This window comes from Anomalospiza imberbis, chromosome 1 (genome assembly GCF_031753505.1).
Source record: "Anomalospiza imberbis isolate Cuckoo-Finch-1a 21T00152 chromosome 1, ASM3175350v1, whole genome shotgun sequence".
Taxonomy (NCBI): domain Eukaryota; kingdom Metazoa; phylum Chordata; class Aves; order Passeriformes; family Viduidae; genus Anomalospiza; species Anomalospiza imberbis.
In genome coordinates, this window is record NC_089681.1 from 38,081,434 (window position 1) to 38,109,104 (window position 27,671).

Genomic DNA, 27,671 nt, shown 5'->3' on the forward strand with positions numbered 1-27,671 from the left:
CAACTGTCTTAGAAAGGTTCCCCCCTAATCATTGCTGAGCATAATGTCAAATGGTGTTGAATTTTCCTTTGGCCAGTTTGGGTCAGTGGTCCCAGCTGTGCTGGGGACGGGGGACAGTGTGAGAAGCAGGAGAGGCCTTGACACTGTGCACATACAACTCAGCAAACACCCTGCTGCATTATCAGCCCTGCTTTGGTCACAGGCCTCCAACAGAGCCTCATACCCACTCCTACAATGAAATTAACTTCAACTCCTACTTCGTTAACCCAGCCAGACTCAGCACACCCAGCAAGCTGGAGGCCATTTTACACTGAAATTGCAACTCTGTAATTAGTACATCTTGAACAGCTGGCTGCAATTCCATATGTTAAACATAAGGTGTAAAGAAAGTTAGAATCGTAAGGTGGCTTGGGTTGGAAAGGATTTAAAGATCACCTAGTTCCCGACTCACAGCCATGGGCAGGGATACCCTCCACTTGACCAGGTTGCTGGGGTCCCATCCAGCCTGGCCTTAAACATTTTGAGGGATGGGGCATCCACAGCTTCTCTGGGCAACCTGTTCCAGTGCCTCACCATCCTCACAATATAGAATTTTTTCCATTTAACACATCTTATTTAAAGCAGCCCAGAGCTACCCCTTCTAAAACATTTCAATGTTAAAAGGAGTAAGCTTGTTAAATATTTTACACTGCATTTCCTATCTTAGTTGCTGGCTGAAACTGATGTTAATAAAACAAGCCTGTTTTAGCTCATCTTAAGTAGGTACAAACACGGGATGTAAAGTTTTGGTCATTTATTTGGTTATGTCTAAATCCTTAAAAGAACATGGTTAAGGCGAGAGAGAAGCAAATTAGTTACAATTCATATAACAAGTAATAAAAAGATTTGAGTATCTGTACACTACTTTAATTAATGCTTACTTACTGACTGATGCCTTGAGCTATATTCAGCTAGGTGGCATTTTTGTGTAAACAGTATTTACTAGAACAAAAAATTAACTAGTACTAGTCTTACTTCTAATATGCTATTTCAAATCTACTCTTGCAAACAAAAAGCAGTAAAAATACTCATTTTAATTTGATATACAAAGCACAGCATTGTCCTGGGTAACAACATGTAGCTTTGCAAGTGATACCCGGTTCCTTTAGCTGCAATGGCTTATAGTAGTAGTAAGCTAAATAAAAGACCTACGAAAAGAAGTCATAACACAATTGGAATTTCACATTGTCAAGCATGTAAGGCTGCAAGTTTTACAGTATGTGAGTACACGAGATATGTTGAACAGTGACATTCCCAGCCATTATTAGATGCAAATGCTTGATGCAGCATATCTTCTCTCGGCCTCCAGAAAGGCTCATGTGCAGAAGAAAGAGATCACTGAGTATAATAGCCCAAGTTTAGTGGAATTATCATTATGTACACACACATCCATGGTGCAAGTTTAGACTTCAGGAACAGAATGATCCATCAGGCTCTTCATGATGCTAGTTGCCATCCTAAGGAAAAGGAAAAGGCATTCAGGCTTGCAAGACAACTACAGAAGACCACTCAAGCTTTTGCTCACAGTAGCTTTGTCATGGCCAGTCCTTCAATACAAACCAGAAGCTAGACTTTCACTCCACTACTTTTGACAAGTTGCTACAGACAGCTGCACCAAACTGCACCCCAAGATTGAAGAGAAGCCCACAATACTCAACACTTCTATTAGCACCTGAGCTGTATTGTTGATATCTTTCAGGGTATGGACATGGGTGCAAGCAGAGAACAAGCACAAGGGAAGGAGAGCAGAGGGAAAGGTGGCTGTTAGACTGAAAACTGCTTTGTAGAAAGAGAATACCAACCCAAGGGGGTGTCCTTTTCCTTTTCCCAAAAAAAAAAACCACCAAGAAAAAAAGACTCAATTACACCTGAAGCATTATTAATGTCTAGCAACTTCAAAAATATTTTTGCAGGACAGATTTAGTTATAGAAAGCCATTGTTGCCAAAGGATTAGGAAGAAACCCCAAACTATCCTGTCAAGAATCAAAGAATCACTTTTATGCCACAGGAATTACTTGCACTACAAACAACATTTTAGTTACAAGGTAATAAATAGTTGTAGTATCCAGTTCTTAGAAATTCAGGCTTAGTCAACAGAAGTTTAGAAAAGGTTTTTTTCCAGAGAGGAAAAGGCAAAGGATCATCACAAAGACAGAACAGGTTAAAAACAGTACAACACACACCAATTTGACCAAAACATCAGATTAAACAGATTTTCAGGCACCCTCACCCCTCCTCCAGTCTTCAAGTAAAGTTTACAATTAGGTCTTATCATGAGTGCACTTTCTAGTCACTGTTGACTGGATTATAATTAACACCATGGCTGCCTTGTATTACTTACCTCTTTATTATATAGTCATAAATACTGGAAGGCATGACAGTGATGGTCACTACGTTTCCAGCTGTTGCCAAGATGTCTGCAACCTGCGAGTCCTGTTAGTAAAAAAGAAGTCATATGAGCAACACAACTCAAGCTGACTAAGAAAGCAGCAGTTCAAGAACTTTTTCTAGACATATTTCATGTGGCTTTGAGACGCCCCCCAACTACTTGTCTGGAGCACTCAGCCATCAGGACAAATCACTGAAACTGCAACATCACTTTACAGATGTTTGGTTATGAGTATCTTGCATGAACTGACCACAAAAGGGACACAATTCCTGCTAAAATTTGATGCAGGTTGGAAGGAGGAAGCTTCCCTTGGTTTTGCCAGCAAAGCTGGACTACAGATAAAAACAGAGGGCCAGCCTTGCCAGGTAGAGGCAGAGAGGATGAGAATGAGCTGCCCTGACAACCAACACAAAACTGCATAGAAGCCCAAAACATCTATGTCTCTCCAGTCAAGTTACATAATGACTGAAGTTTTTATTTAATGAACACTAAAAAATATATTACAACCTTTTTTCTCTCTCCAAAACACACTATACAAACATAAAAAGCTCACAGCTATCCACACCCCCCCCCCCCCCCACAGTAGTTATTTTACCTTCAACCCAATTACATTCTGGCCATTAATTTCACAGATGTTGTGCTCTGTCAGAAGTCCATTTCTTGCAGCAGAGCTGTCTTTCACTATTGAGGTTATTTTTCCATTCTTGAATATGAAACCAACATGTCCTGTGCTGTCCTTATGCATGGTAATAATTCGTTCAAAAGGTCTAAAAAGACATTTAAAATAAAAAATCTTCAGTCTACTAAACCACAGAAAAAATACATTCTATTTTAGCAACTTTAGCTTATAAAAAGTAATTGTATTCTAAGGGACTCATATATTTTCTATAATAAAAGTTGTTGGGTTTAACTTCACTTTGTTAATGTTGTTGTATTAAAATATACTTGTTTATAAACCTTACATGTTTTCACTGTTCTACAGATATTTCACCATCTGGATTAATAATAATACAAAAATCCCACACAACACCAATCCACCCACCACACCAACCAAATAAACATCCATTAAAAATAAAGTTCTCTACAAAGATTGCAAGGTCAATAAAATAGCACAGGAAGCTTTAACAACTGTAGGTAGACCACAGGATTCTGAGAGTACAAGACTTCTCCAACAACATGTCAACAGCTCTGGGGACAATAAACCTTTAAATTGTGTCTTAAAAAGGCAGTAGATATAGGAAGGGGGTGCCATGTTGTGCACAAAAGTGCTAGACAGAGCAGGGAATCTACTGCCACAGTATTTTAATTCAGTGTTTGAAGTAACTGCCCTGATCAAAGCAGCTGCCCTCCACTGAGTCAGGCTTGGTTCTTAAGCAAGAAAGAACATGGAAAAAACTATGAGGCATATACTTAGTCACATGAAGTATCATCTGTCTTCTTGCAGCCTACAGGCCTTATGTTGAATCTGACCTGTTGTTGCTACATATAGTTAGCTACAAGATCATTATTTAAAAAACATATTGGGTCATTGAGCATGCTTTTAGTAAAACTGGCATTAATCCCTATGTAAGCAACAGAGTCCACAAGAAAAGCTATCATGCTACATAAAATGCAAATGTATTAATTAATACAGCAAACATTTTGTTACTATCTTTTAATGCTGACTTTCACTTATACTAAATGAAAAAAAATTCATCTGAAAAAAACCACAGAGCTCTTCAATTCAGAGTTTAAATTTAACTTGTGCCGTCCCTCACTCACTAGTTTATCTTGGAAAAATGTTACGCCTCATCATGCCCAGGAAGTTTACAAGTTAGGAATGATTTTGATTGCTCCTCACAAAAGGGAACATTTCTGAAGATCTTTACAACTGAAGTACATGGACAAACAGATTTTGTTAAACCTGCTCAAGCAAGGGGAGATCCAAACCTCTCAGAATTGGATACTCAGTGATGGATAATGGCAAATCCATATCTGCAGCTGGCTTTACCTGTCTCGAATGATCATTGAAATCCTTTCTGCAGAAGCCTGTTTCAGAACTTTATGTGCTTTATCAGAACTCCAACCTGCACAGTTTTCACCATTGATCTGCAGAACTTGGTCCCCAAACCGCAGACCAGCAAGGGATGCTGGAGAGTTTGCCTGAACTAATTGGACAAATATACCCTACAAAAGAAAGGAAAAAAGGGAGGAGAGAAGAAGAAGTTCTTGCTTAAAGACCAGTCACAGAACACACAGCCCCTAAAATTTCACATCCTACACAGTATCAGCCAAACAGACAAGACAGAAGGACTTGCTAATTATCTCTTCTTAAGAGGCACTTTTGAAATTTCAGTCTGTTTCTAGATGTATTTAAAAGTCTGACAGATACTTAACGCTAGAACAAATTCAAAACCAAGCAAATCTATCTAGATCTCTAAATATTAAAAATAAAAAAATATGAGCATAACATTAAAGTTTTAAGCAAAGGGGTAAATACTTGTCTGTTTTAACAGGTGTTACAAAATTATTTCTAGTGAAACTACCCCTGAAAACAAAGTAAAGCATATCAAAGCAAATTATAAATAATACCTTTGGGAGAGAGGAGTGTTAAAAAAAAAAAATACCACCACACCATGCTACTCTAAGAAAATCCCATTTTCTGCATTAGAAGAACTACAGAAAAGTATTGTAACCCTGTATGCTACCTTCAGTACAATTTTTAAAACATTCAGATTAAATGGCTTAAGCACCTTTTACAAAAAAAAGGAGATACTTGTAAACTTCTAAACCAAAGGAGATACTTCTAAAAGGAGATACAGTTTAGAAGTATGTTCAGCAGTTATTACATACTGCTGAACATAAAGTATGGCTCAGTATTTCCACAAAGGTAAAGACAAGCAGTCCTGAACTGATAAAAAGTATCACAGCAACTATGCAAGGACAAGTTCACACTCTAAAGAGAAACAAAATATATTGTATGTATTTTTCAGGTCTTATAAAACACAAGGCATTAATCTGTGATCTGTAAATTCAGATCCTAGTCCAGCGAGCTGGAAATCTAGTCACAAGTCTAATGAAAGACTTTAAAATTCTGGTAACAGATAAGAAACCGTTATACAGAAGACTATTTTGTGACCACATCCTAACTTTACTACTAATATAGTCCAGCAGTAAAACCTCTAGAGGCAAAAGCAACTTCTACACTTACATTATCAACAGACTTTAGGCGAAGTCCAATTCTGCCATCTTGATCTTTACACAAGATTGCTTCACGGATGCCTTGCTTAATTTCTGCTCTGCGAATTCCAATATCATTTCCAGTCACTGGAGCTACCATGTAATTAGTAGAAGGTCGTGTTACCAGTTGCTGATTAAAACAAAACAGCCAGACAACTTAGTTTCAACTTTTAAGAATAGCTATATGTCAGTTTGTATGAAGTAATATTAAAAAAAAAAAAAATACACAAAATAAGCCACAACACCAAGTCTCCCCACCCCCTCCCAACACTGGAAATGGACTGCTTAGTTTCAGAACAGACTAAAATAAGCACTGCAACTTAAATAATTTGCCTCAGTCAAGTATGGTACTTAAAGCAAATAATAATCTGCTCTCTAGAATGCTAGATACACATTTAGTCTTAACACTTTTTTTCTCTAGAATATGCTTGACTGGTACCTACACCCTGTGGCTGAGAAGCTGCTGCCACTGCTAAGTTTCTCTGCACCTCTTCCTCATTGAGGCTCAGGCCCATATACTGAGAAAGTTCTGGATACAATCTGGGGTACAAGCCTACAGGAGAAAAACAAAACAAAAATCAATACAACAGTTGGTTTAAAAGAAGAAGTTTACTGCTTTCACATGCACAATTACTTCAATAAATCTTGTGCTTTTGTAATTATTTAATTGGAAAATTATGGCAGAAGACCCACTTGAATCAGAATTGTTATTCTGGCCTGGTTCAGAAGAGTAACCAGACAAGCAGCACTTCTGAGAAAAAACTTACAGGAGAACTTTCAGTTTCAGTTACTCTATTCACCCTTTACAATACCAGCAACAACAGACACCTGGTGACATGTTCCAAAACCAACACTGTGCTGCATTGCATAAGGACACTCCCTTAAACTACAGAACTTCAGGGCAATTAGTGGAGAACTGCTCTCTTCCCCACCCCCAAACCAGGTGTGCTGAAGAACACACACAGAGACCTTCTACCAAGTTCAAAACAGCAAGAGGCATTCATGCCAAGGATATTCCAGATATGAGGCATGGGAAGGTTTCTGCAGAAGCCTCCTGGTTCTAAGGTTCCCACTACAGTCTGCTTTGAGTCTTCATGAGAAAGTAGCTGTCATTTTGTCACAGCTTCAACTGAAGGGGCTTTATACATGCCTCTCAACAAGACAAAACACACACAGCCTTTAAAACATTCCTCTATACCTAAGCAGAGGGAGGCACAAGGAGTGGGAGGAAAGGAAGTTGAACTGACAGACTTGTCAGACCTTGAGCTGAACAACTCTGGAAATAAACTTGATATTGCTCTTGACATTCCACAGATCATTAACTGGTACCATCTAACAAGTGCCAGTTATGAGCACTCTTAAGAGTCCCCCTGACATTCTCACTAAATGAGTGAGGGCAGAAAAAGCTGCTTGGAGAGAGAGGCAGTGGAAAGAAGGGCTTCAGAAGCAACCAGACTCCCCAGTACACAAGGCTTAGGTTTCTAGTGCTCATTTATGGGTATAAGTGTATAAAAACAGCTATTATAAGAATCCATGTCTTACCAGCAACAGAATGTAACTTTTCCGGGAAGGAGCAAAGGTCAATGCAAGGTGAATGCCAGTATAAACAAGAGATTTTTTTGCTCTTTAATATGCTGCTTTGAATGAGAACAGTCTGATCATATTTCTGGACTAATCCAGAAGCTTGTAGCTTCATCAATATTGTTTAAAAAGCTTTTGATGAGTAAATTTTCTATTTTTGCTTGCTTTTTCAAGCCCCTAGGATTATATACAACACAAGATTTCTGCAGCTACCCAATTCTTCTGCTTTGTTCTTTACTACATCAGATGCATCTTTGCTGGCTGTATTAAATTCTCATTTAAAACAGAGAGTGCTCCAAATAATGGAACACATAGCAGAACTCAAAACTCTTGATGTTTGGATAGTCACCTGTTTCTGTCAGGACAGAAGCATTTCCAGTGGGTCTGGCACATCCTATGGGTGATGGCCTTCTTTCGTTTGGGATATATTCAATGATTAATCATTCTTCATCCACAAATTCACAGACAAACTGATGTCAAAATTATATTTTGGTTCCTGCTTGCCAAATACGTGCAGGAGAATTCAAACTATGGACAGCAGCAAAAATGCTGCCAAGACTGCTGAAGCAAACTCTAAACTGGCCTGGTAAGGTTAGGCCAGATAAGTACCTAATCCAGATAGCATCTACCAGAGGCAACTCTGGTGAGCTACGGAAACATCTGCCTTACAGTCATCTTAGACACAGAAGCACCCAGAGGAGAACTGGAGATAAAGTTTCATCCACCAACCTTTAATATCTGATCAACCAGCAGACCACTCTTCCAGCAATGCTTCTGGTCTTGCTGGTTACAAGGCTTTCAGCCTTTTAGACCTCCTGTTAGGAGGATTTTACTAAAGAAAAGCTCTAACCTCAAACATACCTGTGCACCTTTGTGGATGTACATGTGCATGGGAGAAAGAAGGAGAAAGTACAAGCACAAATCATTCAGCTTTAGATCTGATGGATTTCCCACCACACATCTGATTCCAAAATCTGCTGCAAGCTTTATGTTGATTGCACAACAAGATTAAGTGCCAGCTTCCTGGGCACTTGTTGACAGAGATTTGACTGTCCCAAAGCAAATTCACGTTAGAGGAAAGACTCTGACTCACACTGTCCTCTAAAACTTACAAATACATATGTGATAAATAAGGACAACTAAGTGTCTGAGGTAAGAGCTAAGAGAGCCCAAAGGTACCAACATCAAATCTTGTTATGCTAGGCTTACTTGGAAAAGGTTGCAAAAGGAGAAGGGTGACTGCTTGCCACAACTTCCTTTTATAAGCAAACACTGTTTGTTGACTCCTATAGCACCTTACCAAGGTAGGTGTTAGCATTTCCAAAATGGAAATGTAAATAGGGTAACATTTGTTACCCTTTGTAAATAGGGTAACATATTTATAGCTATTTTTGACTGTAGTGTTACTAAATAACTTTAGGATTTCATAACTGCTTTCCACAACATTATCCATAGGATACTATGCAGTACATGAGCTTACCTCCATCACAAGGAATTGGAGCAGAAGCTTCAGACAAGATTGCTGGATTAGCTGGATTTGAAGAAAAGGCAGTCTGAGCCTACAAGCAAAGAAACTCATTTATGTTATCCTGTATAAAAAAATTAATCTTAATTATGCAGGCAGGAGATTCAGTATTTTCCTTTTTCTTGTACATGCTAATTACTATTCATCTTGAAGTAATGAAGTCAAACTTTTTATGTGAAATAAATAGCTTCATTACAACATGCTGTAATAGTATAAAAACTGCTTTGGTATATCAACTCGTACCTTCCTCAGAGACAAAGCTACAGTGATAATGCAGAAAGGCTTTCCTGTCAACCTGTTCTATTTACGTCATCAAGCAAGTTAAAAAGCCTTAAAGGAAACATTACCTTTATCCAAAAAAGCTTATTTGTAAGTTTTAAGGTGTGACCTTCAGCAGAGTGTTTCACAATTACTTTTTTCAGATAGACATCAGCAGTTTTATTTCTTCACACCATTTACAGAAATTGTTAGTGAGATCCATAGTTCTTTTCAGGTGTCAAGTTCCACACAATCCAGTGCTATTAGTATATCTTCTGAAAGAATCAGATCTTCCAAGATGATTTTTCTACAGCCACTACAGTGAACTCTTTTAAGTTTTATTTCTGTATTGCTGACTGGCTTACTTTATTATGTTCTCTTATATTTGTGAGTCAGTTTCCTTCCTTCTCAATACCTCAGCTCTATTTTTTGGCCTTGTGTGTTCATGACCAGTGAAAAATACAGCCTTAGAGAGGCCCCTAAAGCATGAGGGAAATAGCTATTCCAGTAACTTTGCTGAGGTTGAATGTCGAAGGTGGGGGTGGGGGGCAGGGGGAGGAAGTACTCAATGCTTACTGAAACATTATGCTGAACAGGACACATACATTTTCTAACACAACATGACAGTCAAATTACTTCATGATGTTAAGGAAATGCTTAAAAATAGGAAACTTCTCAGTCCTGTTCACTCCAGGAAGTTGTCTTTAAAAAAAAGTTTCACAGCAAGAATGAGTCATTATTTAGCAATATCACGTGTATTTAGAAGCACAGGCTCCAACTCAAATGATGGACAAAAAGAGCAGGTTAGAATAATATTTAATGTAACAAGTCTGTTTGTTTTAGCCAGAAGTCATTTGAATCTTAGTCACTCATTGCAGATACAGATGTCTTTTAGCACTCGGCCCCCTCTTGTCCTAAGAATGCTCTCAGACTTATTTAAAGAGACAGCATTTTTATAATGTATTCTTTGGGAAAAGGAAATAATTAAGCCTTCGATGCCAGCAGGTCAAGAAAGGTGCTTCTGCCTCTCTACTCAGCCCTTGTGAGACCCCACCTGGAGTGCTATGTCCAGCTCTGGGATCCCCAGCATGGGAAAGACATGAACCTGTTGGAGCAGGTCCCAAAGAAACTATCACAAAACAATCAGAAGATGGAACACCTCTTCTATGAGAAAAGGCTGCCAGAGCTGGGGCTGTTTAGCCTGAAGAAGAGAAGGCTCTGGGGAGACCTTACAGCAGCCTTCCAATACTAAAGGGGGCTTATAAGAAAGATGGTGACAGAACTTTCAGCTGGGCTTGTTGCAATGGGACAAGGGATAAAGGTTTTAAACTAAGAGAGGGTCAGATTTAGATTTAGACCAGATATGAGAAACAAGTTTTTCAAAATAAGGGTGGTGAAGCACTGGAACAGAGGCTGTCCAGAGAGGTGCTCGATCCTTGAAGACATTTAAGGTCAGGTTGGGACATTTAAGGCTCTGAGCAAAGTGATGGAGTTGAATATGTCCCTGCTTGTTGCAGAAGACTTTTACCCAAACTATTTAGTGATTCTATGAAAAGTACCAGTGAAAAGGGAATAGCTTACTGATTACATTTATGAGAATTTTTAACTGTAATATATAAACTCTAGCAGTTGGTCAATAAAAGGCCAAAGGAGCACGTTCTTGGCTCCAGGCTATTCAATTTTTAGCTCAGCATTACCAGACTGTAGATAAAGGACTGTGGTTACATAAGAAGAAAGGAGTGGGCGGACACAACACGGAGAAATCACAACATAGCACCCACAACTTCAAAAGCCCCACCCCACACATATAAACACAGATGAGACAGGGTACTGCATTTTGGGATAGCACAGGAGAGTTAAGAAGCTGTTCTTGTAGTTTGCTTGATTGCTTCCCAATGAAAACAGCATGGACAGAAAACAGCCACCTTAAAACACACTATAACATCTTGCTGTTGTTTAAACCAGGAAGGAATGCAGGTTAAGTTCAGGAAAAGGTAAAACGTTGAAGAAAATAAGGAAACTCTTTATGAAATACATCCATGTCAAACTTCTCATAGATTTTTTAATTTATTAAAGTGGTTTTCATTATTTTGTTTCACAGGTATTTTTTAGTCCTCACCATGTCTAATAATAAAACTATCAATATTCTTAAAGATAAAGGGTTTTGCACAAAGGTGATAATCTTGGATGTACTGTGAGAACTGGTCACTACCATGAAATAGCCAGAGGACAAATCTGATTCCAAATGGTATTAAGACAGTGGTGTGGTTTTTTTGTGGGTTTTTTTTTTTTGGTTTGTTTGTTTGGGGTTTTTTTGTGCTCAATTGACCACAAAATCTTTCTGCCACAGATTCGGACACTGGGAATGAGATGCAGCAGATTTATTAGTTTAGTCATCAAGTCAGAGCTGAAGTATGTGAAGAGACTGACTATATTTGTCTACTTAAGACCATGTATCTATACTTAAAAAAAACCCAAACATACTAAAGACAATGAACACAGTGAACAGATAAAGCAAAATAAATAAATCCAGGTGTTAAAATAAGAATTAATCATATTAGATCAAGCTACAAAATAAACAGGTTGTCTTTTCCCTTTCAGAGTGAGATGGTAAAACAAGTTCTCAACTACCATAAGTCTCCCCTTTCCTATATTAAATATCAGATACATTATTGTCATCAAAATTCATCTTTTTTTAAGTCCACCATACCTGAATAACTTTGTCCACCTTCAGATCTTCTAGGGAAGGATAGAGAGACATTTTGATGAAGTCCTACTGGGCAGAGGGCAGACTAGAAAAAAAATCAAATGGAAAAGCAAACAAACAACAGGATTAGCTTTCAGATAGCTACTGAGTTTAACCCCTTCATTTTTTCTTTTAAATCAATTAACCAGACTAAGTGTTAAACTAGTATTCTTTGACCTGCCAGCCAGCAGTAAAGATATCTGGCACTACAGATGAATCCCATTAAGACTAACCATTTAACCTGTTATCAATAGCAGCTTTTGGCTAACCGGCTTTATTTAATATACTTAGCACTGTCAAAGTTTAGGTCTCAATGAAGAGAAAACCTACACAGAGAAAAACACTTCACAGGAAGCAAAGAAAGACTTTAGGAGGCCAAGATGCAATTAGGATGAGGGTTAAGAGGGAAAACCTAATCACTCTTGTCCCAACAGGGACAGTATTTAACATTCAACTGTGGAAGCTTCCACTCTGATGTCTAAAATATTTAAACACTTTCAACACTTCTAATATTCCACTGACCTGCTTTTGGCTGGGATAGAGCTAACGTTCTTCCTAGTGCCATGTTTTGGATTTAGGATGAGAATATTAATAACACACTAATTATTTTAGTTGTTGCTAAAAAGTGTTTATACTAAGTCAAGGGCTTTTCAATTTCTCATGCCCTGCCAGTGAGAAGGCTGGAGAAGCACAAAGAGCTGAGAGGGGACACAGCCAAGAGAGCTGACCCAAACTGGCCAAAGGGATACCATGTGGCATCATGCTCAGTATAAAAACTGGGGGGAAACCTGGCCAAAGGCATGGGCATTGGTCAGCAAGTGGTAAGCAGTGGCAAGTTGCATCACTCATTTTATATATTCCAACTATTTTAATTTTTTTTCTTCCTTTTCTGTCACATTAAACTACCTAATTACATCAACCCATGACTTCTACCTTTGCTCTTCTGATTCTCTCCCCTTTATCCTGCTAGGGCAGGGGGAATTAGCAAGCAATTTTGTGGTGCTCAGTTTTCAGCTGGAGCTGTCATGAGATCCAGCAAGAAGCCACTAGAGAGACCTGGCTTCCCATCTCCATTTGCAACACATTAATTGCAACAAGAGACCTGTATAAACTAGGAAGATTCAGTCAGTAGTTTTCAAAACACAGAGATTACAGGCTGGCTGTCATGTGATATTCAGAGAGCTCCTGTGACAACTTATCAAGAAGTAATAAAAAAAAAGGAAAAAAAAAACCCAAACCCTAAGCAAAAATAAAAAAAAAAAAAAACAAAAACAAAAAAAAAAAAAAAAAAAAAAAAAAAAAAAAAAAAAACAACCAAAACCACAAACACTTCACATGATATTCTAAGGCATCATGCTGACATCCAGCTCTCCTAGAACCAGTCACCTGAGGCTTCAGGAAATCAAATTTTTCCAGAGCTCCTTAACTCACACTCTCACTGAGATCAGCTGAACTTCTGAAACCCACAATAAAACATTCCACATCAGTATATGGGAACATTTTAGTGAGAGGGAGGGAGAGGGACATAACCAGAAGACAAGAAAATGTGATACAGTTTTGCAAGTCACATAAGGTATTGAGAACATAGTTAATACAGAACTTTTAATGAAAGTTTTTGGTTTGGGGATTCATTTTCTCATTCAAGAAAAAGGTTCTTATTAATGTAGCAATTTAGCAAAAATTTCAGACTAAAATTGACCATCACATAAATCCTTGAGCTATTGCTTCTTTAAGTGCAGATACGAAGTCCATTTATAAATGAACACCACATACAGAGATGCCTAATGTGATACTGCAGTAACACAATAGACATCTCTTCATATTACACTAAATTCATCAACAGCTTTTATGTTTGCTCAGCAGTGCCCAATAGCTCCAGTATCATGTCAAACTGCAATTAAAACTTCAAAAAAGCATCCTCTAAATCTGACAGAGATCTAAACTGTAAACATGTGGTCTGTTACATTACAATAATTAATTGCCACTGACTTTTTTGATTAATTGTTGCAACTTTACCAAACATAGTTAAAGCCTGGAAACTATAAATTAAACACATGCATTTAAGGTCAACTTGAAGCTCTGTTTTAATCCAGCATCGACCTGAAACTATGAAATGCTTTTGCTCATCCCAAATGGCTAATAGCAGGCGTAAGCCAAAGCCCTTGGTCAGGTAAGTGGTTCCTGGATGCTCCATTCTGCTGCTCACACCAGTCGAGGTACACAGAGCATCAGACTCTGCATCTCCTTCTGTGCTACAGCAGCCCTGGTAGATTAAGGTGCTGGTCCCAGCACTGGCACATGTTCAGAGTCAGCACACCCCTGGCAGCAGGCAGCAAGACAGGGCAGGCCAAGGACAGTGTGTTCCCAAAGGAGTCACCCCATGGCAGGGTGACGAGGGACGCAAGAGCAGCACTTTGCAGGTGGTGATCTTGGCATCCAGAGCTGCAGAGAGCAGCACAGGGAGTGCCAGGTCCCCTGCCCCAGTGACCAACTTCCACAGAACACCCTGCAGCTTTATTTCTCCTCCACAGATCACTCTCTGCATACTGTAACTTGTAACTTGTCACAGACAGGCAACCTCAACCTTCTGCCAGTTTATAAAGAGGAGCACAGCGCTTTCTGTAGAAAAACATTAGCAAAGCTAAACACATACTAGTGTTCAGATAACATTAGAGAACACTCCAGAAGTTTATCCTGCCCCATGACAATCTCCTCAGCCTCCCCTCCCCAGCAAAGGGTTAACAAACCCAAGTGTTTGTCACCAAGGTTCTGCTGGGCTGGCTCCCTCATCATAGTTCCTTCCTGGTTTTGGTTTTCCAACTAAATAGCCAGAGTAGCAGTCACCACTGTAACTGCACTCAGTGAGCTCATAACTTTGCATATGGTAACACAAATACCCCGTGTTAGATAATGTGAGAGCCACAAGAATATTGTATTTAGATTAAAAAAAGATTTCTAAGTAACAATTGACACCATCAGGGACCACCAGTAATTGCAGGAAGAACTTGTCCGTGACTTCTGTCCAATGTTATTCACAGTATAAACATGAACTTCAGCTGGTGCTGTAACGGCTTTAGGCACTAGGGAGTGGATACCACAAATCGTGAGTCACTACAACCTCCTCTTCTCTCTTAAAAATCTACACCAACATCAGAATCACTTTACCCAGTCATTTCCATACTTGCACATACTGTGAGAAGCCCGAGTGTTTAGGGACGTAGAAATGAAAACAAAAGGAAGGGCATGGGGCAGGGGCTGTAACTCAGCTGGCGACCCACAAAACCTGGCAGTAAAAGACCTCGCCCTCCTCTTCAGTACACTTGGCTGGAAAGTCTGACCGCTCCTGCCAGCACGTCCCACTAAGGAGATCCTGTTTGCCAGAGGGAAGTACCGGGCCACCGATCGGAGAAGCATGAAAGGCGTCACTCGTGACACCCTGAGCCTGCCAGCAGGAAGTCTGGAAGGTGGGAGTGATCCCGAACTGCTTTCTGCGGCGTTGCTGGGAGGAGACGGGCTTCCCGACGCATTCTTCAGGTCGGAAAGCATGAACACAACACAGGATGGTCCTGCTAAACCCCAATCTGGCCTGTAGTGACTGCTGTCTTTGAAAGCACCAGCAGCCAAAACTGTGGGAGGGGAGAAAAAAAAAAACAAAACAAAAAACGCCCCCCCCATATGTCTTCCTCCTGTAGCCCGTGGAAAAAGTACAGCAGGTCACAATGTTGGCACCTATAGTGGAACACTGGTTCCCACTTCCAGAAATTAGAAGCTTATGAGCCCCGAAATTAGTCTTTAAAGCAGATCGAGGACAACACTTCCCGAAGGTGAGGCTGAGACATCACGAACCGAGGAGCGGTTTCGTAAGACACGTTCTCCACTAATAACTCAGTATTTGCCTTCTGATACATATCTAATTAGCCTGGGAGCAATTGCCCCCATTATGCGCTCAGCTCCGAAACCTGCTGCCTCCATTTCAGACCTGAAGCAGGGCTCGCCTGCCTGAAAAGGCCCGTCGTGTCACTCCACCGCTGCAGCACCTTCCAGCCCGTCACAAGAGAACTTAATACAAATGTCCGAGCCTCCGGGCAGTGGCCGCGGAGCCCCAACGAGGGGCCAGAAGGCGCTCCCGAACCCTAGGGCCGGGCACAGACAGTCACACAGGGCCTTATCCAGGCGCTGCTTTCTCCGTCCCGCGGGCGGAGGAGCCCCTCGGGCCGGCAGCGCCCCGAGCCCGGCTGAAGCCTTCCCCCCGGCGGGCTGCGGGGAGCGGCGGCCCCGCAGGAGCACGACACGGCTCCGCGGCTGGAGCGGGCACCAACACGGCCCTGGCAAGCGGCACAGCGGGGCCGCCTCGGCGCCGGCCGCCCCCTCCCCGCTCCGCCATGCCCGGCCCGCAGCCCCCCGCCCGCCCCGAGGAGCGCACAAAGGGCCGCGGGGAGGGGACCGCGCCCGCCGGCCCCTCGCTCACCTCCGGCCCAGGGGGTTGCTGGCTGCCGTCCGTCGGGGCTCGCAGTACGGAGAGGGGCGGCGGGAGCGGCTCCCCGGGATCCCGGCAGCGCCGCTACGAACGGAGCGGGGGCGGCGGCGGAACTGGCCCGGCCCCGCGCATGCTCGGGCGGCGGCGGGGAAGGGGCCGGGGCCGCGGTTGCGGCTGGGTTTGGCTGCCGGCGGCTGCGGGGCGGAGGGGAACGAGCGGGGTGCCGGTGGTCCCGCTCCCCTCTGGCCGCTTGTTTCACGTAGAATCTTGGAATCATCAAAGTTGGAAGAGGTCTTCAGCGTCATCCAGACCATCCGTCTACCTGGCACTGCCGCTGTAACCGCTGAACCGCATCACCCAGCGCCAGATCCAGACGCCTCCAGGGATGCTGACTCCACCACCTCCCTGAACAACTTGCCAGGAAAATTAATCCACAAACATCAGAGGTTTACGTCCAAAAAGGAGACAGAGGAGTCCTTTTACTTTATTCGAATAAAGGGAGAGGCCATGGGACATTCCCCTGGGGTCTCTCAAATTTTTGGAGGACGCAGCCTCCTCTTTTGCCCTAATTTCCCGGCCGCATTTCCCTTCTCTCTTTCCCCATTGGCTGAGGTGCTTGAGAGGTGCAGACTTCCCGAAACACCTGATACTGAAGATTTCCCTCTAATGTATAACCCTCCCTTTTATTTTTTAACTCTTACGGAATTTAGGGGTTTCCCCCATTGTTTCTTTCATTTTTCAATGTCTAATTTCATTTATCAGCAAGCCTAGAGCTAATTGGTAAAAGCAAATATCTTTCTCCATTCATCAGTGGAATCCTTCCCATTGTTTCTTTTATCACTCAGTGCTAGTTTTATCTACCAGCAGATCTACAGCTTGTTTGTAAAGACAAATATATTATTCACCTCAAACCTATTCCAGTGCCTGACCACTTGTACAGTGAAAAAAATTTATAACAACTGGTCTGAGTCTTCCCTGTTTCAGTTTAAGGCCATTTGCTCTAGTCCCCTCACTGCAGGCACGGCAGAAGAGACCGGCCCTCACCGCAACATAATTTCCAGTCAGGGAAATGTAGAGAGTGATGAGATCCCCTCTGAACCTCCCCCTGAGATTTCGTTGTTTTTGTAGGGCCTTAGACTCACTTGTGTGCCTTTATTAGTTGATAGCTGCCATCTTCATGGAGAAAAAGTATGATTTTCTGCTCATTTTCCTACTTTTTTCATTTTTTCTGCTGTAATAAAGCACACTCCACTAATGGCATCATGTCTGCCTTGTTCTGTATGTCTGCCATGGATGGGCAAGCTGTGACACATCAGAGTCAGAGTGACCACATCACCTGTCCCACGGTTCAGCACCTGCCTGAGCCTTCTCCCACGGGCAGGCATCAGAAGCAGAGATTTTATCCTGGAGAGGCTTCCCTGAAGAAACCATGATGTAAAGTGTACCAGTGACAGAGAAATCCCAGAACAAGCTCGGAAAGAGGTTTTCATAAACCAATTACCACAATTACCTGCCTTTGCCTTATTTAGAGTATGAACTTCTCTAGCATCAATTTTTGGTCTTCCCTTCTTCATTACAGTTCTTTGCCTGTTGTCAAATATTGTTCATCATACAGATAATTAAATGTGCTGAGTGCCCTAGAGCTTCTCTTCACCTAAGAAAAGCGTTCAGTAGAGGAGTTGAGCAGTCCTCCAGCACATAGGCAGGAGGTCTGCTCTCACCTGTGGTCTCTTTCTCCTGCCCTCAGCCAGTCCCAGCAGTTGCCGAGCTCTTCTGAGAAAAAGCTTAACTCATTGCCCCAGGAGAAATCAAATCCACCAAAAAACATGGATGCTTTTCTGCTGGTTAGTGAGCCATACTAGCAATAAAAGGCTCTCTCAAGCACAAGCATGAGCCAGAACAAGGGAGTGTGTGGCTGGAAACAGGAGAAAAGAGGAAGCAGGAGAAATGGGAATGAGAGGGAAGGTTGTTTTGCTTCACTCTGGCACTAACAGGCTGTTTCATCATTTGAGCTGTCTGCACAATCATAACCTTAGTTAAGCTAAGCAGAAATTTTGTTGCAATGTATATTTTTCTGTTGTTGTTGCAGTGTATTTTCCAGTTCTTGATTCTCTCCAGCTGCCAGCATCTTTGGTGAGCACCACAGGGACTGGGGTAGCAGCTGCAGCAGTGCTGAATACAGAGGAACAGCAACTCTCTGGCTGCTAAGGAGGCTCCTGTTTCTGTATCCAATAATCAGCCAGACCTGGAACCTTCCTGCATGCCACTACCTGAACCATTGGCTGCTGAGTCACGCAGCTACGGGTCATTAAATATACATGAAGTCAAATCTTGGGCTTAGGGTATAAGTTCACAAAAATCCTGTGTTACAAGTCTTCTGGGCCAGGAGGAAGGGAGGGAATCTAGCTGTAGTTTATTAATGACCAATGATTACTGCTTTAGAAGTGCTAAATTTTCTATGTAGCCAAAGGAGATTTTAACATAAGTGCAGTGAAAGTTTTAAAACTGTACTCAGACAAAGTGTGCCACTCTTCATACTGAAATTAGCTCAGTGCAGTGAAGCCCTGGACCCACCCTGAAGAATAAAGAGCACTGTAGTGTTCATGTAGCATGGAAATTGCAGGTGTGTGACTGACAGTTTTCCAGTGCAATTCTGCTGGGTGCCAGTGCTGACAACTGAAAGGTGGTGTTTTCTTTTGGTTTGATGTTGAATGCTCCTCTCATCGCGAAGACCTTTCTTCTCTCCAGAAAGCTAGGTTGTTATTTGCTGTTTTCTGCATTACTTCATCTCTTTGTGGTCTTTCAAGATAGCCTGCTGTTATCCAGGGAGCAGCCTTTTCCAGTGGGTATCCGACTTGCACTGTCAATGTACCCTCCCTGATTTTACCCATGAGACTGTAATGGATGTTCATTTTCTTTACGATGATGTCCTAGCCCAAACACTTGGTTCCATGTGGTTTATTACTCGTTGAGCATACCATGTGTGCACTATTGCAGATACATAATCTAAGAGCAAGCAAAGTCCAGGTTATGGGCAGTAGCTCTGGCACTATGTCCACCTGCAGGACGTGCACCTTGGTATCAAAAGTGAATCTTATCATCCTCATCTCCCAATGTATTGTGAAACATGATTTCAATAAAGATTTTGAAAAACTGCATAACTCTGTTTCTTCTTGCTTAAGAACAGCTATTGGAGAGAGAGAGTACACTTTTGTATTGAAAAGCTTTCTCAGAATTGTTCATTTAAATATGGGAACAAAACATAATAAACCAGAAAGATAATTGCTGAAAAATGAGTATGTCTAATCTGTGCAATCAGTGCAGTTTGGCATGTCTCAGGGTCCTCATCCTTTAAACCCACAGACCAGACAATTCCAGCTATTGGTCTAATCTCATTTCTTTCCCAGGGAAACCAAATTTTGGAAGGGGGTGGTATGTGCCTCAGTCACTCTGTGACATGAACTGAGCATTTGGGACAAGGGAGATACTTCTGTGTCCTGGAGTTTGGAGGGAAGCAGAAGAAGAGCCAGGCCATCTCTTTCTAAGAACTCCACTGAGACTGGGGAGCTCTAAGGAGTCAGAGGTGAATTGCCCAAATAAATGGCTCTAGATTAGTTCCTGAGGTATGTGCATCTGTTGTTTGAAAGAAGTGGAACAAATAGCCAAGTGATTAGACTTTACTTGTTTAAATTAGAATACCCATGGGCAAGTGTGATAGTTTTCCATCATCATGTACTCTTTGTGGGTTTTTTACTGGTCTAGTGCCAACTTTCAAAGAATAATAGAAACCACCCACTGATTGGCATCAGTCCCAGCTGCTGAAAAAATCTTAAGAAAATAATACATAATTATTACTGAAAAATTCACATTTCTCCTTTGAAGCTGAAAACAGGTTGTGCTTTTATTTGTAAGGAAGCTCTCCACCCATTCTATAATTGGTTGCTCAAAACATGTACAAATTGTGCAAGATAGCACACTGTCAGCACTGGAAACAGAATAATTGTATTAAAGTGGTTCCATACCTGGGGTACTTATGAGGGAGTTAACAGGTTCTGCTCTAAGCCAGGTGAAAGGAGTGTCCAAATGTGTTGTTTGTATTTCTAGAACAAACTTACCACAAAGCAGCTTAATTAACTGTGGGGTTGCATTGCACTGAGCTGTACTTCTAGACTTCACATACCAGAACTTTTGTACTTTCCATGTGGAAACAAGATTTTCAGCATAAACCCCTGTTATGCAGAAGAGATTACATTACAGGAGCTTTGCCCCAGTAATGTACTTAACATTAGATGCTACTAGGTAACTTTCTTCCTCATTCCCTGTTCATATTTTTTGATCTCACCTTTTAAGGGCGTTATAACATATTACTTTCATATTATTATATATGACTTTTAACAGTGTTATAAATAACACCCACAGGATGGATGGCATTCAGTGAATGGTTTTCCACTGTTCAGTTGGCAGTTTCATGCCCGATTTCCTGTCTACTATTCAAACTTCTAAAGATGGAAATACTAATGCTGTCACCATCCTTTCTAAGTAACGCTCTAAGTACTGTGCAAACAGTTGTTCATTTATTTTCTGTCGTAATTCCTGGGATACAGACAAGGAATTCAGGCACTCAAGTTGAATATGCTCATAATGCATTATTCTGAGCTCTCAGTTCTACAAACTCATGTCTCATGTTTGTGATAATACAGGAGATATTTTGGTAAATCCCCACCTTCCTGACTTCACTCACGATTGCTTGTGCCCAACACTTTTGCAGATTAGGTCGAGAGCCTCTGGAGGGCAAATAGAAAATGAGAAACTGCTCTGGAACAAAACAGGAACTGCTTTGTGGAGAGTCTGGAGAGAGGAGTTATTTGTCACTGCAGGAGAGCTCTGGGGCAGAGGTGAGAGCAGCATCCAACTCCACAGCCTGATAGTCCAGGGTGTGAGCAGTAAGATGTTCCTCTGTTCTCCTCATTCATTAGACACCTTGTAGCCTTTGCAACAGATGAAGCAGAGGTCCTGCAGACAACAAGCTCCTTCATGCATGATCCTGAGCTAGTCCTAGGAGACAGGAGACAGGAAAGAGAGCCAAGGAAGGGGTGGATTTGAGCTCTATGCAGGCAAGTGGGAGGAGTGACTGTGCTCTTCCTGTGCCTAATCCACAAGTGGGATTTTGCTGGAAAGGACTTAAATAACCTGAACAGTTCTTTCCTATACACGTTTTAGGGTTTAAAAATCTATATTCTTGACATACACGTTTCAGGGTTTTAAAATCTATATTCTTTGTTTGCATACTGTAAAGACTAGGTAGGCATAGCAGAAATAAGGTGTATATTTCACAGTAGCTGTAATATTTTCTGTTTAACTGTTTTCCCAGGGATTCAATGTAATTTTCTTTCTCCTAGGATCTCTGAATTACATTTTGTACCTTCATGTTAGATACAGTTTAGTTCAGGCCAAAGCTGATGGTCTAATATAGGTGGAGTTCCACAATTTGATGAAGCTTGAAGCAAGACAAAAGGACAGATCCCTCTGCCCTCATAGAACCATAGAATCACAGAAAATTTTGGGTAGGAAGAGACCTTAATGATCATATAATTCCAGACTCCTGCCATATGTAGGAACACCTTCCACTAGACCAGGTTTCTGGACCAGGTTTTCCAAAAATCCAACTTGTCCTGAGTATAAGTGCATGAGGTCTCAAGCCTCAGGGGGAGCCTGGCTCTTTGTCTTAAAATGCTACCAAGGATAAATTTGAGCAGATGTCTGTCTCTGGGATAGGGTGGTGGGATAGAGGTGGACAGTCCTTTTGCTCTGCTCTGGCTACTGGGGCTGTAACCTCTGGAAGAAGAGGCAAAGGAGAGCGGAGGCCAAGAGCAGCTGCTCCAGCAAGGCTCACTAGTGGCACCTGTTGGAGAATTGTTATGGTACCTTCGAGGTGAATGAAACACCCTTGTGCTTAAATAGAAAGAAGTTCGTGAACAATGCATTGGGCGGAGTCCCATCACAATATGCACTTCTACGCGGAATCTGCAAAGATGCATCACAGATTCCTTACATACACAGCACCAAATCCAAGATTATTTGCATGAGGCACCTCAGCCTGTGGATCCACCCTTCACCCAGCTCTGCTGCTCAGAGTTTGCCTCTGAGCTTGGCTCCGTGAGCAGTCTTATTCCAGGATGGCTACAAGACAAAGCTGAGACTGTTTCTTATCTCATCACCAAGGGAAACTTCACACCCTTGGAAGGAGTCTCTTCTGGCTCTGGAATTACTGCTTCCAGTCAGTTTAACCCCTCCTTGCCCTCCATGCCAGATCATTCCTCAGTCACAAATTACCACTGCTGAACAGTTATAATTAGAATTTCGCTTTTATGTCTGTCACCACTGGAAGTCTTTGGACCGAGCCAAAAATTTTGGGGGAGACTGTTATGGGAACTTGAATTGCTGTGAGCAATCAGGAGATGGTTCATCCAAAGGCATGTGTTGGTGTTGGCACAGTGCCCTTACTTTTCTGGAGCTGTCTCCATGCTGACTCAGCAAGTCAAATGCTTCCCTTAATTCAGGAGTGGTTTTTGGCTGTCTGCCACTGCTTTTCTGACCACACCAAACCTGTTTAATTTATGAGACCAGTCTTGAGCTATATAACTACTGGAGCACCAATGTTTGTCTATTTGTTAAAAAAGCAGTAATAGTCCCATTTGTAAACTAACCGGCTGTTTAAATGTGCCTATCTTTTACCTTGTGTTTTGTCTTTATTTTCCTGTTCTCTGCAGTAGCTACCTGTCATCCATCTTCCATCAGCTTCTTTCTTCCTGTTACCCTGTTCTTTTTGTGTTTTTCTGTTTTAATTTTTGTCTTTCTACCTGTAGTTTGTCTTTTCAAATGCAAAGCCAAGCTGTAAGAGGTAGATCTCTGATCTTTACCTATTTAAATCAAAAATAATATGGAAATATATAGAAATAAATGGTAAAATGCAATATTACATCAACTCTGGTAGTGAAAATTAATATTACTTTTCCAAATTAGTAATCTGTATTCAGTTGCAATTCAGTTTTCCTAGGCCAAAAGGCTGATTCACATGTAAAACCAGTGGGCTGTGCTTTGGACAGTTTATTTAGTCCCATATTCATATCTTTTTAATCTAATCTGGACTGTTGAACAGCCTTACACTGTGAAGATGCTTTCATATTATGTCTGTTACACCACCATGCCTTATTTTTCCTTTCCTTTGCACAATCAAGACATTGTTCACTGCCACAGTTTGCTTTCTCAAAAAAAACAAAAACAAAAACAAAAAAAAAAACCCAAAGAAAATGAAGAAAGCTTTGGCTCATAGAAGTATGATCATGAAGAGTAATGTTTCACAGAGAAGAATTGAAGTGATGACTGGCAGATTTCTTCTGTAATATAGAAAGGTACTCACTCTTCAATCTTGGCATGTATCTTCCAATAAATACTGTATTATAAAAAGTAAAATATAGCTATAGGAAAAAGAAATCTTTAAGTAAATCTAGTAGTAGAAGAATGTTTATTTTCCCTTGGAAGAGTAAAATGTGGCCCAGTTGCATAACAGTGTGCCCCACACTTCTACTTCTTTGCATTTTGCACAGTCCAGTGAAGCTCAGATCTCCATTAAAAAACATTTATATACAACCATTCTTGGCAAAATTTTCCATACCTAGGCAACAGGCTTGCATAAATCTACCAGGGATGCTCTCAGAGGATGATTCCTGTGTTCATGTGTAGATGGAAAAGAAAAGTAAAAATATTATGAAGCCAAAGAAAAGCTGTTCAAGGAAAGCTGTGCTTTCCATTGAACCCCACCATTTTCAGGCTGTGGATCCTTTCCAGCTGTGCTGTCAATCCAGCTTTCCCATTTTCCCCAAATTTCTGGAGACTTTTACAATCCCAAAGTGGCCTAATAGCTGCTGAAATCAACATCAAGGGGAAGTTGCTGGTGGTTTCCAACAGCTATCAGCCTCTGTCTCCCCTTAGACCTGTAGTGGCCATAGCTGAAATAAAAAGTCCCCACTGTGAAAACAGGTGCCAAGCTGGCTCCCAGCCAGAATGCCATCTTGCCAGTAAGGTGGTGGACATTCTGATTTCCTTTCACACTGGAGGAATGGATGTTGTCTTTGTACAGGTGATCGCTTCAGGTACAAAAGTAGCATGAAGCCAACTCCACAGAATCGTGATGTGAGGTTTGCCAAAGTGGCCCAAATCCAGACCGCAGGACCAGAGCAATATCAGCACTTGCATAGAGAAGATGGAAATAGCTGTAAACAACAGAGAGGTTCTTAAGATGCCACCCTTCTTACATAACAGGTGCAGGTGTCACTGAATCTCCATGGCTTCTAAATGCAGATGTAGAGAGAATTGTGAGTGTGATGAAGGAGGGGACATGAAGTAAGTGCTACACTTAATGGGTGCCTAACTCAGGAAGCGAATCATATAATCATAGAATGGTTTGGATTGGAAATGAACCTTAAAGGGCATCTAATTCCAACCCCACTGCCATGGACAGGAACACCTTCCACTGGGCTGCTCAGAGTCCCATTCACCCTGGTCTTGAACACTTCCAGGGATGGAAAGTCCACAACATCTCTGGGCAACCTGTTCCAATGCCTCACTATCCTCACAGTAAAGATTATCTTCCTTATATCTAAATCTACCTTCTTTTGTTTTAAACCTGTACCACTTGTCTGATCACTACATGTTTGTGCAAAAAGTCCCTTTCCATACTTCTTGTAAGCCCTCTTTACATACTGGAGGGCTGACAGCTAAAGAGCAACTAGTAAGCTACAGGGCAGTGCACCTCTTTAAAAAGGGGTGGGGGGGGGGGGGAGAAAGGAAGGAAGGAAGGAAGGAAGGAAGGAAGGAAGGAAGGAAGGAAGGAAGGAAGGAAGGAAGGAAGGAAGGAAGGAAGGAAGGAAGGAAGGAAGGAAGGAAGGAAGGAAGGAAGGAAGGAAGGAAGGAAGGAAGGAAGGAAGGAAGGAAGGAAGGAAGGAAGGAAGGAAGGAAGGAAGGAAGGAAGGAAGGAAGGAAGGAAGGAAGGAAGGAAGGAAGGAAGGAAGGGAGGAAGGGAGGAAGGGAGGAAGGGAGGAAGGGAGGAAGGGAGGAAGGAAGGAAGGAAGGGAGGAAGGGAGGAAGGAAGGGAGGAAGGAAGGAAGGGAGGAAGGAAGGGAGGAAGGAAGGGAGGAAGGAAGGAAGGGAGCATTAGCAGAAGAAAAGCAAAGGGAAGTAAAATGAGGCAGAAGATGCCGTTGCATTTCCTGCTCCATCTGCTGGAGCAGCCCAGAACAGCTTGTACTGTTCACCCAGACAATTGGACTGAAGCAATCTTCTCCTGGCTTGTTACCTAACTACCTTTCTTCAAATAATTATTTGGTAGCAGTGAGCTGCATCATTTTTGTAATCACATCTGAGATTTGATTTCTCCCTGTTAAGTGTTTTGAGCACCTGCAATTGCACATTTAGATGTAACAGGATAATGTAGAAGCCTCTGTTTTGTTATGAAATGATACAATAGAACTCAATTCCAGAGTTTAAAAAAAAGAAAAAAATTGCTTTAAGAAGATGCAGTTTGCTGCACTGGATGAGTGGTAATAACTCCTCGTGGTTTGTTTTGCAGCCATTTCCTTTTCCTGCTTGGGTTCCTGTATGAGTTCTCTTTTGTCTTCACTTTCATAATTCCTCTCTTTACAGCTTCTCTTCAGCAATACTTAGAAAAAGGTAACTTTCATAAATCTTAATATTCTCAATTGTTACTTTAATAATATGTTTAATAGTTACCTTTCCCTTTCTTTTTCTATTAAAATATTTTAATTCGAGTAAAGGATGGTATATCTGATTGAAATTTAGTTTTTAATGCTTGAAATTAAAGGAAAGATAATGCCATTGTAAATCCCAGGTCTGATAGGAAATTTACTGAGCTTTCAACTGACTTTCTTAAAAAACAATGAAAATCGCAGAGAGAAAATGAACTGATATGGTGCAAGTAAATCAAGTTCATTATCTGATATATAAGCACATTCAGAGGATACTCTGAGTTAAATATGGGTATGTGAACTTGGTCATTAGAGGAAGTATCTGTCCTTACAATTATTTAAATGCTCAGGGCAATTGTCCTGAAACAGGATGCAAATAAACCCAGTTCCCAAGCCTGTCTAATTTTATAGCCCATCAATGTTGGTTATCCTAATGTTAGGCATTGTCTGTGCAGAATGCTTCATCATGAAAAAAGTGACAGGGTCAAATATATCACAATGATATCAAATTACAAAAGAGTTGTACCTCTACAATCTACATATAATCTACAGAAAAAAAAAAAAGATATGATGGTGGTCATGATCGGTTTTTTTTAAAATATATTTTAAATTTTTTTTAAGGAAACAGGAACATGCTATTTTCCTGGAGTCAGATGACTCACAAATTCTGCAGAAGGCAGAGTATAATGTAGGCAAAGTCTGCCCTCTGAACAACCATGACAGTTGTTAAAATAGAGCTGTGGAGTGATAATGTAGTAGCATTAATTTATTTTAGGTTGTTAGATCATTAAATAATTAAACTATGGCATTATTCTTTACAGCATCTTTAATATAATTTCACTCATATTCTTTTAGATAGTCTATTATAATTTAGGTATACAAGACTTCCACCTATTCCATTGACCCAGGAAAACTAGGGAAAAGGTGAATCAAGCTAGGGATTTGTTGGAATTATATCTGGAATTACAGTCTTTCTCGGGAGGATACTAAATTTCTGGCTTGATCACTTGGTAACAGCAGCTGGTTTATGAGGGCAGGCCGGGCAGTGTTGTGCCATGGTGTGCCATGGTGTGTCAGGTCTGTTGTTGTGAGGGGACACGGCAGCCAGTGTTCTCTTTCCTGTGCCTGGAGCATTGCTGATGCCTTTCAGTTTGCAGACGTATGATGGCTGTGCCAAGTCAACACTGATGCTGCAGAAGGACCTTCAATTTCTGGTCTGTCCTCACAGTACAGGATCCTGTGTGCTGACAGCCATCATTCCTCTCTAAAAATAGATGTTTCTTGTGGCTGATGAGGAGTAAAGTCTTATTTCTTGTTCTGTTTAACATTTTCACTGATCACAAAAAGGGCAGGTTTTCAGCTTGGCCCTCAGAAACCTCAGTGATCCTACCCAGCATATCTCCATATCTTCATTAAAGCTACTTGATGTAAATGCAAAGAAAAATACATAAGCCCATGGAAGAAATACCATTTTTGGTGTATAGAAACAAGAAACAAATATTGACTCGCAAAGTTCAGTGGCTGCTGTAGAGCACAACACACAAGTGCCACACAAGGATGTTTACCAGTAGGTGGTGACATATAATTATTTATTAGATATTTTCTGGCTGCAAAGGTTCTGAGCTACAGCAGCTTCAGTATGCAACTTCTTGTTTAAGCTTTCCTTTCATAT

General features: G+C 41.3%; 1 protein-coding gene across 1 annotated transcript; it reads right to left on the reverse strand.

Annotated features, from left to right (window-relative positions):
- Positions 1-778: 778 nt before the first annotated feature.
- Positions 779-16,374, reverse strand: SDCBP (syndecan binding protein). The gene is made up of 9 exons (XM_068188163.1): positions 16,227-16,374; positions 11,723-11,804; positions 8,710-8,788; positions 6,092-6,201; positions 5,620-5,778; positions 4,420-4,595; positions 3,025-3,196; positions 2,382-2,473; positions 779-1,496 (listed from the first exon to the last, which is right to left on the reverse strand). The coding sequence occupies exons 2-9, from the start codon at positions 11,771-11,773 to the stop codon at positions 1,442-1,444; spliced, it is 894 nt and encodes a 297-aa protein (XP_068044264.1). The 5' UTR covers positions 11,774-11,804; positions 16,227-16,374; the 3' UTR covers positions 779-1,441.
- Positions 16,375-27,671: the final 11,297 nt, after the last annotated feature.